This window comes from Staurois parvus, unplaced genomic scaffold (genome assembly GCF_062004578.1).
Source record: "Staurois parvus isolate SC_StPar_1 unplaced genomic scaffold, SC_StPar_1.0 ptg000571l, whole genome shotgun sequence".
Lineage (NCBI taxonomy): Eukaryota > Metazoa > Chordata > Amphibia > Anura > Ranidae > Staurois > Staurois parvus.
Window position 1 is genome coordinate 204,327 of NW_028318367.1, and position 14,420 is coordinate 218,746.

General features: G+C 46.5%; 1 protein-coding gene and 1 pseudogene across 1 annotated transcript in view; one reads left to right on the forward strand and one right to left on the reverse strand.

Moving 5' to 3' along the window:
• Window positions 1–338: 338 nt before the first annotated feature.
• LOC149450551 (uncharacterized) lies at window positions 339–1,582 on the reverse strand (annotated as a pseudogene).
• A 5,104-nt stretch (window positions 1,583–6,686) lies between these two features.
• The window catches only part of LOC149450552 (uncharacterized), a 53,546-nt gene continuing 45,812 nt past the window's right edge, over window positions 6,687–14,420 (forward strand). Inside the window, exons 1-2 of the mRNA XM_089691749.1 lie at window positions 6,687–6,720; window positions 9,020–10,073. Of these exons, the coding sequence (XP_089547875.1) occupies window positions 6,687–6,720; window positions 9,020–10,073 (1,088 nt within the window). The remainder of the gene's footprint in view (window positions 6,721–9,019; window positions 10,074–14,420) is intronic.

Consider the following 14,420-nt stretch of genomic DNA (forward strand, 5'->3'; position numbering starts at 1 on the left):
GACAGGGGAAGACTATTTCATCACCTCCCTTGCCACAGACTTTGTACATAAGGAAGTCAGATGCTATCCCTACAAAATTGTGAGATTACTGTTGGCAGGGAGGGACCGTAATGGGGTGTAAGGTTTTTCTTCATCCATAATGTGGGGATCCTCTTGCTCCTGGTTCAGGAAGATAGGTGTACTGTTGTCTACAGCTTTGCTCATCAATTTCCTTACACATGGTATAACACAGCATACAACCAGGGCCAGGAGAACCAGAATTATTAGTACAGTGACCCCTATTTGGGCAAGTATCTTTTGCCACCCACTCATCCAACTGAAATATTGATCCCCGGGTCTGTGATACCTGAGTTCTTCTTCAAGTCAGCTGACAGGTCTTCCAATTTCTTTATAGCCAGAGTAACCTTACCATTCGGGCCAGTATTGTCAGGAATATATGTACAACATGTTCCGGTTCCTTCTATCATTTTACAGACACCTCCTTTTTCTGCAAAAATCATGTCCAGAGCCATCCTATTCTGGAATGTCATGTAGGATGTAGGGGCTAACTGGTCAACGATTCCTTGGAGGGCATCCCTGGTGTAATTCACAAACCTCTGTTGGTTGTAGTATATGTAATTTATCTAATCTACATTTTTATTAACAGTTATCATGGGAATCAGGGATTCGAAGCCTGCTTTTACTTGGTCTCTGGCTTTAAATTCATTAGGCACCCCCCTTGGGACTCCAATGGCATCTATATACACATGTGGGTCAAAACTGCCAGAAGGAGCTTTTCGTTTCCTCCTACGGCCAGGCGTTGGGTCAGGGGTATTTTCTGCTAGGATGTGGAGAGGCATAATGGCCTTTGCAAGAGCACACTCACCAGTCCAAATCCCTTCCAATCTGGTTCTAATCTTTTGGTCCCCACAGATCCAGTATATGTCACCGAGAGACTGGGTCTGATTCTGTATTAACTTCCCTGAGACACTGCTGTAGGTAGAGCAGTATCCTTCGGTAAAATTACCCAGGAACCTTCCATTACCCTGATAATTAGAGTAACAGGTATAGTTCCCAGGATATATAGTGATGCCCTCTCCAGGCTTCGGGATTTTGGTAACTATGGGATATTCCTCTTTCCACATTTCGCACGCAGAATGATTGGTGGATGTATTAGTGAACAGGCTGAGGAAACATTCCTCAATGTCTTGTGGGATCTGAAGAGGGACTGTCCCTAAATGTGGCCTGGCACTACCACAGACATACTGTAGCAGTTACTTCTGTTATGTTGTTTGGCACTGAATCTCATCCACTCAAGCCACAGGTTAGTGTCTGAGAACCCGGTTTCAGCCGCCATTGTCTCTTCAAAAGTAGGGTTTGCTATTGCTATCATGTCTTTTATAGCAGGGATGACAGGTTTAAGGGGATTTGTTATTGGTTTTGATGAGTTATACATGTCTTTTAGGTAAAATTTTGCTAGAGGTGTACCTTTCTGTGGGTGCCTGCCTAACCAGTAAAGTCCTGCATCACCAGGGCTAGGATTCTCAATGTTTAGGATGAGTCTTTCTCCGCTATCACTGCACCCTGACTTCCAGATGGACATACGTTTAATGAGAGGCTTCCCCACCTTATCTTTCCTTTTTAATGCACTCTGTGGTTGATACCCCCAACCTGCTCCAGTACTCCATCCCAATGATCCCCAATGGGCACAGTTCGGTCCCCAAAAATCATCCGGTATACATATGTATATCTGATCTGAGTTGATCACCAGACAGGCCCGCTGTGCCCAACCCGGTCTATGTCTATTGCAATATATGGGTATCATACTACAAAAATCAAAGGTGAACGCAGCCACATATGTGTTGGATGAATTGTACCAGAATATGAAGGTGTCATTCATCCTAGTGATGGCCACCTGTTGAGCACCTGTTTTGGTGATAGCCACCTGCTGAGCTTCTATCAAACTTATTAGAAAAAGGATATACAACACAATCATCATGGTGTAGATGATGCCTTTCCCTCATGGGTTGGGACTTTCTTGCAGTGGGAGGCGTGTATCCAAGTGTTCTTCCCGGCCACCTTGACAGAAGTGGCTGTGGTCAGCAGAACTTGGAATGGACCATCATATCTTGGCTCAAGGGAATGTTTCCTCACAAATTTCTTTACTAATACCCAATCTCCGGGTAATAGGCTGTGAGTTCCTGTATCTAACTCAGGATCTGGAATGGAAGAAAACACTTGGACATGGATATGGGTTAATTCACGTGATAATACAGTCACATAATTAGTTAACACATCAGATTGTAATTGCAACTGTTGTGGAAAATAACAACCAAGTCTGGGGACTGAGCCAAACAAAATCTCATAAGGGGATAGGGAGTGTTCTCTCTTGGTGTGTATCTGACACTAAATAAGGCAATAGGCAGACTGTCTGGACAACTCATGCCAGTCTCTTGGGCCATTTTTAGCATTCTGGCTTTCAGAGTGCCATTCATTCTTTCTACTTTTCCACTACTTTGGGGGTGATAGGGAGTATGGAACGCCAGAGTGATTCCTAATGCCGCCCATATTCCTTTGGTTACTGAAGCTGTGAAGGCGGGGCCCTGGTCACTCTCTATCACCTCTGGAAGCCCATATCTGCATACAACCTCAGTAAGGAGTTTCTTCGCAGTTGTTTTAGCAGTCATGTTAGTTACAGCAAAGGCCTCTGGCCAACTGGAAAACATGTCCAACACCACTAGGGCGTACTCAACCGCCCACTCTTTGGCATCTGGATATGATCAATTTGTATCCTATGAAAAGGGTATAGGGGTTTGGCCAAGTGTGTCTGTGGTGTCTTCTCTGTGCGTCCCGGATTGCATTTTGCACAGATGGCACATGTTTTGCAAAAATTATTTGTCAATGTGGTGATTCCAGGCGCTATATAGTAATTGTTGATGAGAGAGTTCATGAGGCTCTTTGACAGATGGGCTGCTCCGTGTGCCCACTGGACTACAGCTGGAAACATATTCTTGGGTAAACAAAGCCTCTTGTTGCACTCAAACAGACCGTCTTTGAGAATAGCTCCTCTCCGTCTCCAGCTCTCTTTTTCTTCTGGACTTGCTGCTTGGAGTTCCTTGAGGTAGTTTCTGTCCACAGGTAAGGTCTGTAAGGTGAATATTGGTTCCCTCTCTCCGGTCACCTCTCCTTCCATTTCTGGTGGTCCCATGGCCGCTCGTTTTGCCACCAAATCTGCCAGATTATTGCCTTTGGCTTCTGAGGAGTTTATTTTCCCATGAGCTTTTACCTTCAGAATAGCCACTTGAATGGGTAGAAGGAGTGCTTCCAGCAGTCGTCCAATGGCTGCTCCATGTCTTATGGACGTACCTGCCGCAGTCATAAATCCTCTTGCTTTCCATATGGGTCCAAAATCATGGGCCACTCCAAAGGCATATCTGGAGTCTGTGTAGATATTGGCCCTTTTTACTTCCATCATCTGGCATGCTGTTGTGAGTGCTTGAAGTTCAGCTCCCTGTGCAGATATTGCTGGCGATAGGGCTCTTGCCTGTAGGACTGTGTCTACAGTAGTGACCACAAATCCTGTATGATATTTGCCTCCATCATCTGCATATCTGGAACCATCAACAAACAAGGTGAAGCCTGGGTCCTGCAGAGGTGTTTCACTCACTGTGGGGAGATGGAAGGTTTCCATTTTCATCACTTCAAGACAGTTATGAGGCTCAGTGGCTCCGTTATCCTCTCCACTTTCTTCATTACCTTCATTACCCTCCTCAGCAATTGGGAGGAGAGTGGCCGGATTCAGGGTTTGGCAACGTAGGAGAGTGACGTTATAAGGAAGTTGGAGGGAACACTGTAGTCAAAGATGCCTCGCTCTGGACAAATGTTTAGGTTGGACTTGGTTTAAAATGGCAGCAATGTCATGCGGCGCCAGAAGAACAAGTTCATGTCCCAGTACGATATCAGAGGTCTTATCCAGCAGAGCTTGAGCAGCGAAAACTGCACACAGACACAACGGTGCTCCTCTAGTCACTGGGTCTAAACGGCATGAGTAGTAGCCTACGGGTCGTAGGCGGTCGCCATGGGACTGGGCCAATACTCCTGTGGCATGGCTTTGGCATTCAGACACGAACAGTTTGAAAGGTTTCTCGTAGTCTGGTAGACCTAGGGCTGGGGCTGAAGAAAGTAAACGTTTTAGAGCCAAAAAGTTGAAAGCGGCCTCTTCGGACAGATGGAAAGGCTCAGACTTGAGAGCATCGTAGAGTGGTTGCATAAACCAAGAAGCATCAGGAATCCATGACCCAGAGTAGGATATGAGGCCAAGAAAGGCATGGAGTGGCTTCTGGCCTAGCGGCAGTGGCAGGTTTTGGATGGCCTTAACTCTTTCCTCTGTAAGATGCCTTGTTCCATGTGAGAGACAGTGGCCCAAGAATACGACTATTGTAGAGCACCATTGCAACTTCGGTTTAGAAGCCTTACAGCCTTGGTGTGCCAAATAACATAGTAAACTCTCCGAGGCTTCTTCAGCCGTGGGCAGGTCATCAGCACAGAGGAGAAGGTCATCCACATATTGAAGAAGGACCACTGCCGAAAGTTCCTTTTGCCACGTGTCCAGTATGGTGGTCATGGCTTTGGCAAACTGGCTCGGAGAATTTTGCGCCCCTTGTGGCATAACTGCCCAGGTGTATTGCTTACCCTCATGGGTAAAAGCGAAGAGTTATCTGCAGGAAGGATGCAAGGGAACGCTGAAGAATGCATTTGCCAGGTCCACCACAGTGAAATACTTTGCTGTTGGCGGTACCCCTGTGAGTAAAGTGTGGGGATTTGGAACAATAGGTGTCTCCAAGATGGTGGCTTCATTCACTGCTCGGAGGTCCTGTACCATCTTGTACTTCTCTGGTTCCCCTTTAGGTGTCTTCTTTTTCACCGGGAACAAAGGTGTGTTGCATGGAGAGGTACAAGGTATGAGTGCACCATTTGCCACAAGGGACTTGACCTGCTTCGAAATGGCCTCGGATTGCACTGGTTTCAGTGGGTACTGTGGTTTCCTGGGTAGGGGGGCTCCTGGCTTCAATTCCACCATAATTGGGGGTACCTTTAAATATCTAATATCTTCGGGTCCTGTGGACCATAGGCAACTTGGGATTCTGCTCAGCACATCCTCTGGGATGGTGGTGGTAGAGATCTCTTGATGTGCCATCAGAAGGGGGGAATGGAGCACGGTGCAGACGTGTCCTCTTCTTCTAGTGGTGATGAGATAACCACCTTGCCATCAGGAGTGAATGTGATAGAGGCCTGGAGCCTAGATAGCACATCAGCTCCCAGGAGATTCAGGGGACACGTTGAAGACACGACAAACCGGGCCAGCAAGTCTGGGAATAGACCAACCTGTAAAGGTCGGGTAAGAGGATTAGACCGTGGGGTTCCATCTACCCCCACACAGGATATATCTATATCAGAAAGGTATGAATGGTCTGGCAAGTCTTCTGATCTGATCACGCTCCTGGCTGCACCTGTGTCAATTAGAAATGTCGTTGGGTGCCCTTCAATAGGTAAGGTCACTTTTGCTAATGGGCCCCCTGAACCCGCTGAAGACACTGCCAAGATAGGGGATGACACAGGCTTGCCCACTTCCTAGCGCAGAAGATCCAGGTGATTCGCGCTGGGCCCAGGGGCTTGATGTTGCTGTTGTGACTGTTGCTGGTTGTATGTGTTCTGGTTCCACTGTGGCCGTCGACGTCTGGGAGGGGCTCTACAGTTCCTCTTGTAGTGTCCTGGGCGGCCACAATTGAAACAAATGGGATTATTTTCTTCTGAGGCTGTTGGCCAGGTTTGTGTCCAGGGATCTGCTACCATAATAGGGGTGGACTTCTTGGTAGCTTGTGAAGATTCAAGACCTTTTGCCACCAACAGCAGAGTGTCTAAAGGCACCACACGATACTCAGGCCTAGCCATGATAAGACCCTTCCATATTGGTTCCCTCAGCCCCGCAACAAAGGCTGATGACAGCATCTGATTATGGGCTTTGTTGTATGCGCTGAATCCCAGGTCTGAGAAGACCTGGGACAATCTGGTATAGAATTTTTCTACTGACTCCGCCTTATCTTGGGTAATATCTTGAAGGGTGGTGGCTTGATCGGCCAGTCTCTCTTTGGCCCAGTCATGCAGTTGCGTACAAAATTCCAGTCCAGAGGAGAAGGCTTTGTCATTGACAAGCCAGGTATTGTTAAGACTTCGTGCCATTATTGGCCAGTATGAGTATCCTGCCTTTATCTCACACAGGCTGACTAGGTCTCTCCAGGCTGCCGAGTATGTCTTCTGGATCTGAGCTATCCTGCGATAAAAGGGCATGGGCTGCTTCTTGGGGTCTGGCAATGTGGTCACCAGGGAAGAGGCCTGGGACGGAGTAAAGATGACATACAGGACTGGTGCATCTGCCGGGGTGTGGAGTCTTCCTGCCTGAGGAGTCCTTCCTGTCACCTGTGGCCTAAGAGGGGCATCTGGAGAGGCGTATGCAGATAGCGTAGGAAGTTCCGAACCTGCGGCCTCCTCATCCAAAGAAGATATGTCTGACCAGGTTGACCCTAAGTGCAAATGTTTACTTCCTTTTGGTCTATTGGAGACAAAACTGTCTCTCGCGGGACCAGCGGTCGTGTCAGGTTCAAGCACTGGCATAGTGGGGACACGCGGCACATCCGGGGGTATGTAGAATGTACCATCAGCTTGTAAGACTGGACACACTGGGTAGAGGTGGCTCACTTGAGGCATAGGCTCTCTGGAAATCTGATTTGGTGTACCAAAATGGCCACCTCCAGGAAGTGTACTGGGCTGGGCAGGAAATGACAATGCAGGTGCAGCAAGATGGCTGCCATCAGGAAGTGCGCTGGGCAGGAAGGACAGAGGAGAGGGCGGTAGATGAAGGGTGGAGCCCAGTGTCTGCAGACCAAATATAGGGCGGTGGGTGTTCCTTTACAATGTCAACACATTGGTGGTATACATAAACAGTTTTCCCTCCCTGTTGCAATACCTCTTCTGTCCACTGCTCTTTATGTATAGTTTTAGCTACATTGTACCAAGCTTCTGCTGTCCTCAATAAATTATTATCAACTAATACACCTTTCTTTTCTTTTATCAATTTCTGCCATTCTTCTGGCTGTAAACGACCCCCCTTATCTGTGATTCCACATACTTTCACTAACTTAACTAATCCCTTCACATACTGCTCCCCCTCCCTTTGTGCAACCAGGTCACATGCTAACATTCCTTTCTCAAATTTTATCAGCGTCTGACCCATCTCCTCCTGTCTCTGGTCTTCCTAAAAGAAACCCAAGACTCTTCACACACTGCTGTTCACTCTGTTCACAATCTTCCAGCTGTTCCAGTTGGCAGGGGCACCTTTCTGTACTGTGCCCCCCCCCTCTCGCCTCTGCTTCTATCTGCTGAATTGATTTCCCAATACCCCCCCTTACAGGGTAATGCACATTAAGGCGGAAAACTAACACTTCAGGCAAATCAGAAAACAGAGGATGACGTCCTAACAATTCCTGACTATATCCTATCTCTTTAACCCTTAACAAACCCCAACCGTCTTCATGAATGGCAAACATTAAACCAGACACACATTTAGAACATGACATATCAGTCTATCTTGGTGGGCTAGAGTACAGATCACTGAGTAACTCTTCGTAACCCACACACACACGGTTACGGCACCCGCTGTCACACTACCGTGACGCGTACCCGACACGTCCTATCTTGTGGTCAACAGACAAGGTTACCACACACCCAAGAGAAATTATGTGTCAAAACCCTCAGTAGGTCCACTCCTCTTCCACCTTAAGACTGATACATAAAAAACAAACACACAACAGAGAACCAGGCAACAGATAAGCATTGCAGGTAGATTTAAATAAACTCCGGGCAAGCAAGGTTACCTGCCTTTAGTGACCTTTAGCAGCCGTACTAGGCACAGGAATGAATCAACAACAAAGACAGGATAAGCACTGGTAAGATAGCAAAATATATCTTACCATGCTCCAGAGGTGATCAGTCTCTGCCCCGTCTGGTTTGACTGACATCTAACGCCCTTTCAGGTCGGCTGGCTGCAGGTTCATGACCCGGAGTCCCGGTTTCGGCATCAGCTGCTTTAGTTGAGGACTGAAGTGTCCAGTGCTTATCTGTTCCTGTCCTAATTTATGATGCTGGCCAGCTCTGGAATGTGCGCACATAAAGAAACTCACACTGACACGTTTGGTCTGTGAAAACTTCTCTCTAATTTATTGAATTGAAACCGTGAGTTTATATATGAAAAATGATGCGAACATCACGTGATAACAGCATAAGCATTATATTAGTCTTTGATTGGTCACTTTACACGAAAACAATCTCCCTCATGGTATAGGTGTGATCTTCTTCCAAGTCTTATCTTATAGAATGAAAAACATTCGATGGGAGGGGGTCTGTGCCTGTGAGCAAACATTTCTTAAGCAAGGATTTCTTAAAGTACCACAAAGCCCAGCAGGCAGAAAATATTCACACAACATATATATTCATGCTAAACATTTATAAATATGTGGAAAGAAATAGTATTAAAGTATAAAAGTAAATATGTATAAAAATGTGTATATATATATATATATATATATATATATACACTTTTTTATTCAATATGAAATGAAATAGACATTTCATCACACACATCAAGTCCATCACACCTTGAGGGTGGAATTGTAAGCTCCTCAGAGACCAAGCTGCCTGATGTGGGCGGAGTCCTGGTTTGGGGGAACTAATCATCTCCTGTCTAGTAATCCTCTTTGTCTTTGTATTTTAGTCCATGGCCGGGAGATGAGGAAAACCTCCGAGGATTGTCTCACTTTGTCTCCAGACTGGAAAGTAGAAGATGAGGACATCACACAGTATAGTCCAGGAGAAAACCCGGCTCCCTCCAATGTCCATCCGGCACCACCCAGTGTAGATGGACCATCAGATTCCTCGTATCCTGAGGAACCTCAGACTGTGCAGGACCGGGCTGGCCTTCCAACAGGGAAGAGCTTCTCCTGTACTGAGTGCGGGAAGGGTTTCTGTTCTAAATACAAACTTAATGTGCATAAAAGATCTCACACAGGAGAGAAGCCATATTCCTGTCCTGAGTGTGGGAAATGTTTTTCAGAGCAGTCCAGTCTTCATAAACATCAGAGATCTCACACAGGGGAGAAGCCTTATTCTTGTCCTGATTGCGGGAAATGTTTTTCACAGAAGTCCAATCTTCATCAACATCAGAGATCTCACACAGGGGAGAAGCCGTATTCCTGTCCTGAGTGTGGGAAATGTTTTTCAGTGAAGTTCTATCTTTACACACATCAGAGATCTCACACAGGGGAAAAGCCATATTCCTGTCCTGAGTGCGGGAAATGTTTTTCACGGAAGTCCTATCTTCACACACATCAGAGATCTCACACGGGGGAGAAGCCGTATTCCTGTCTTGAGTGTGGGAAATGTTTTTCAGTGAAGTCCAATTTTAACACACATCAAAGATCTCATATGGTGGAGAAGCCGTATTCCTGTCCTGAGTGTGGGAAATGTTTTTCAGAGAAGTCCAGACTTCATAAACATCAGCGATCTCACACGGGGGAGAAGCTATATTCCTGTCCTGAGTGTGGACAATGTTTTTCAGAGATGTCCGGTCTTCATAAACATCAGAGATCTCACACGGGAGAGAAGCCATATTCTTGTCCTGAGTGTGCACAATGTTTTTCACAGAAGTCCTATCTTCACACACATCAAAGATCTCACACGGGGGAGAAGCCGTATTCCTGTCCTGAGTGTGGAAAATGTTTTTCACGTAAGCCCTATCTTCACACACATCAAAGATCTCACACGGGGGAAAAGCCGTATTCCTGTCCTGAGTGCGGGAAAAGTTTTTCAGTGAAGTCCAATCTTAACACACATCAAAGATCTCACATGGGGGAGAAGCCGTATTCCTGTCCTGAGTGTGGGAAATGTTTTTCAGAGAAGTCCAGTCTTCATAAACATCAGAGATCACACAGGGGGGAGAAGCCGTATTCCTGTCCTGAATGCGGGAAATGTTTTTCACAGATGTCTAGTCTTTACAGACATCAGAGATTGCACACAGGGAGAAGCCACTTTCCTGTCCTGAGTGAGGGAAATGTTCCTCACTGAAGTCTTGTCTTCCTGTACATCAGGGGTCCCACACAACCCTGGAGGTGTATTAGTGCCTTGAGTGCGGGAAATGTCTTCTAGATGAATGTTGCTGGACATCCCAGCTCTCATGTGGGGAAGAAGCACACCCTGATATATACCTCAGATATACTCCATGGCTGATCTTTATCATGGAAGAAACAGTTCATAAGGAGATCAAAGGCCCCCAAAGACATGGATGAAGTGTGGGACCGGGTTGGCCATTGATGGCAGGTGAATAAAAATGGAGTCCTGACCTAGAGCACTGGGCTGACTTTTCATTGGGGTGCAGCCTACAGTGAAGGAAATGTGTATTTGATCCCCTCTGATGATGAATGTTTGCCCCTCACAAAGAAATGATCAGTCTAAAAATCGAATGTTCGGTGTATTGTAACACCGAGAGACAGAATACAACAACAAATTCAGCAGAAATGCATCTAACAAATGATGACTGATTTGCATGTTCATGAGGGAAAGAAGGATTTGATCCCCTATCATTCAGCAGGATTTCTGGCTCCCAGGTGTCTCTCATACAGGTAACAAGCTGAGATTAGAAGCAGTCTCTTAAAGGGAGTGCTGCTAATCTCATTGTGTTACCTGTATAAAAGACACCTGTCCACAGGAGCAATCAAACCATCAGATTCCAAACTCTCCACCATGGCAAAGACCAAAGAGCTGTCCAAGGATGTCAGGGACAAGATTGTAGACCTACACAAGGCTGGACTGGGCTACCAAACTATGGCCAAGCAGCTTGGTGAGAAGGTGACAACAGTTGGTGCAATCATTCACAAATGGAAGAAACACAAAACAAGTGTCAGTCTCCCTAGGTCTGGTGCACCATGCAAGATCTCACCTCGTGGACTGTCAATGATCATGAGAACAGTGAGGAATCATCCCAGAACTACACGTGAGCATCTTGTCAATGATCTCCAGGCAGCTGGGACCACAGTCACCAAGAAAACAATTGGTAACACACTACGCCAACAAGGACTGAAGTCCTACAGTGCCTGCAAGGTCCCTCTGCTCAAGAAAGCACATGTCCAGGCCCATTTGAAGTTTGCTACTGAACATCTGAATGATGCAGAGGAGGACTGGCTGAAAGTGTTGTGGTCAGATGAGACCAAAACCCAGCTCTTTGGCATCAACTCAACTCGCCATGTTTGGAGGAGGAGGAATTCTGCCTATGACCCCAAGAACACCATCCCAACTGTGAAACATGGTGGTGGAAACATTCTGCTTTGGGGGTGTTTTTCTGCTAAGGGGACAGGACAACTGCACCGCATCAAAGGGACGATAGACAGGGCAATGTACCATCAAATCTTGGGTGAGAACCTTCTTCCCTCAGCCAGGGCATTGAAAATGGGTTGTGGATGAGTGTTCCAGCATGACAATGACCCAAAACACATGGCCAAGGCAACAAAGGAGACTCTCAAGAAGAAGCACATTAAGGTCCTGGAGTGGCCTAGCCAGTCTCCAGACCTTAATTTGATTGAAAATCTGTGGAGGAAGCTGAAAGTTTGAGTTGCCAAACATCAGCCACCAAACCTTAATGACTTGGAGAGGATCTGCCAAGAGGAGTGGGCCAAAATCCCTCCTGAGATGTGTGCGAACCTAGGGGCCAACTGCAGGAAATGTCTGACCTCTGTGATTGCCAACAAGGGATTGGCCACCAAGTACTAAGTCATGTTTTGTGAAGGGGATCAAATCCTTATTTCCCTCATGAACATGCAGATCAGTCATCATTTGTTAGACACATTTCTGCTGAATTTGTTGTTGTATTCTGTCTCTCAGTGTTACAATACACCGAACATTCGATTTGTAGACCGATCATTTCTTTGTGAGGGGCGAACATTCAACATCAGCCGGGGACCAAATATGATTTCCTTCACTGTATATGCTAGAGATGGTTTGCACCTAAATGGAAGGGGGTCTGCTATGCTGGGGGAGGGGTTTATGGGAAGGCTGGAGGAGTATATAAACTAGGATGGAGGGGGGAGGGAGAATTCAATTATAATGGGGGAGGCAGATCAGACGGGTCAGTACTTGTTGGGGGATGGAATGGGGAAAGATGGGGGGAGGGCTATGGCAAATAATAAGAAGGTTCCCATGTTACAAACAACCAGTGGAATTGGTACCATTTGTATGAAAATAAAAAATACACAAAATCCATGTGAACAAGGTGTCAGTGAATGAACAAGGTGTCGGTGAATGGACAAGGTGTCAGTGAATGAACAAGGCGTCAGTGAATGAACTAGATGTCAGTGAATGAAAGTGTTTGTTCCCCAATGCCAGAAGTGTGCCCAAGTGTGGCGTTGGAAGGTTTGGTGCATGAAGAGAACTAGGATTGAATTGGTATTGCTGAATCTTGGCTTCATTCCTCACATGACTGGGCCATTCATATTCCTGGCTAGGTTCTCTTTCGGAGAGACGGGGGAAATAGGAAAGGGGGTGGTGTCTGTCTCTATGTGAGAAGTGATCTCAGAGCGAGTGTGAAAGAGGACCTAGTTGATGGAGAGTGTGATGAGGCTGAAGTATTATGGGTAGAACTGCACATGAGGGGCGGTACTATAAAGGTCATCAATGGAGTCTGTTATGGGCCTCCCAGTGTTAATGAGGAGGTGGAGACTCAGCTCCTCGCACAGGTGGAAAGGGCTGGGACAGTGATAATAATGGGGGATGGTAACTACCTGGAAAGTGACTGGAGTAATGGTACTGCGGGTGTAAACACAAAACAACCCCTCCTGCCCTCTATGGCCCAGAACAAGGGTGGATAGATGGACCCGGGACTTGAAGAAATTCCCCACCAAGGCATCAAAGGTTGTGCGGCTCTAAACAAGGCTGGGGAAGCCCGACCAATACTGGAAAGCGAAACAAAAAGAAAGTGCACCAACCTTGCGCATTACCTCAGTAAAATGTGATTTTATTGGATGTGAAAATATCCTCACAAACAGAGAAGTATAACAAGCGTGTAAAGTCCTGAGTGAGACTTGACCAATCAGAGACCAGTGCGAGTCTAAACACGAGGGAAGGTTCTCAGAGTCAGGCTGATGCATTTCGAAGGCAGTCCCTTCTTCATCAGAGCTGACTTGGCAATGACAGCCCTCTTCAATATATACCCTGGGACAGAGGTTGGACCCTCCCACTTGGGTTGGGCAGTCCCGGGAAAGGAGGCGGGACAAAGGTGACATCACAACATGCTCACACAAGTAACAATACATTACACATCAAGAGGTATAGTAAGAGACATTAGAAACATTCACCGGCATTAAAGCTGTAAGAAACGCAGGGCAGTGTAATATATACATGAGGAGGTCATATAGTCTGTGTATATATATATATCCCCATATAATAAATAATGACATATTGGGAATGCTGCATTGGGGTTCATGGGGATAATATTGTTGGATCAGCAGAATGTATAAAAAGTAAAAATGAATAAATTGAATACATAATTCCTTTGGATAAAAGCCTGCTGGTTCCTCAATTGTTGGCTTCTTTCCATGGAGATAGATGTGAACACAAAGTAGGTATACACATACATTTCAATGGCAGCCAGAATGTCCTTGTTTTGTGTGGGCTGTCAGTGGGGTCATTGGGCAGATCTTTGTCTTTAGATGTATGGAATATTCATGAGTAGTGTTACTATACTGGCAGCAGAGGGAGATCAAGTGCTGCCATTGCCAAATATGGCTTCTGGAGGTGAATTGGAACGAACACCAATAGGTGCGTGGCTGTGGAGGCGCATGCGCAGTGATGCGGTGGCACACCGGAGTAGTCATGGAGATGGGCTTCTAATGGGCTATTGCACATGTGCAGTGAGGCTGCGACATGCTGGAGTAGTCATGGAGATGGGCCTTTGACGGGCTATCGCACATGTGCAGTGAGGCAGCAGCACGCTGGAGTAGTCAAGGAGATGGGCCTTCGACGGGTTATCGCTTATGCACGAGGTGGCATTGCGCGCCAAAGCCGGCTTATCATTTACCTAGTGGAGCGCACTCCAGACATCCCAGAAGGACGGCTGTGAGATGTGTTCCAGCTGTGGCTTCTGGTCTTCCCAGGGAGTGCCTCCAATGAGAGGGGTCTTATGCTGAGTTAACCCCTCACAAGGAAGGGATGAGAGACACAGGGACTCGTGTACAGATGTTTGCTGTTGGGGATAATACATTGAAGTGGAAATTGTATAGAAATAAAGATTATAATGAGAGAATCCTGCTTGAGGAAAACAATAGAGGAGGCAGCAATAATGA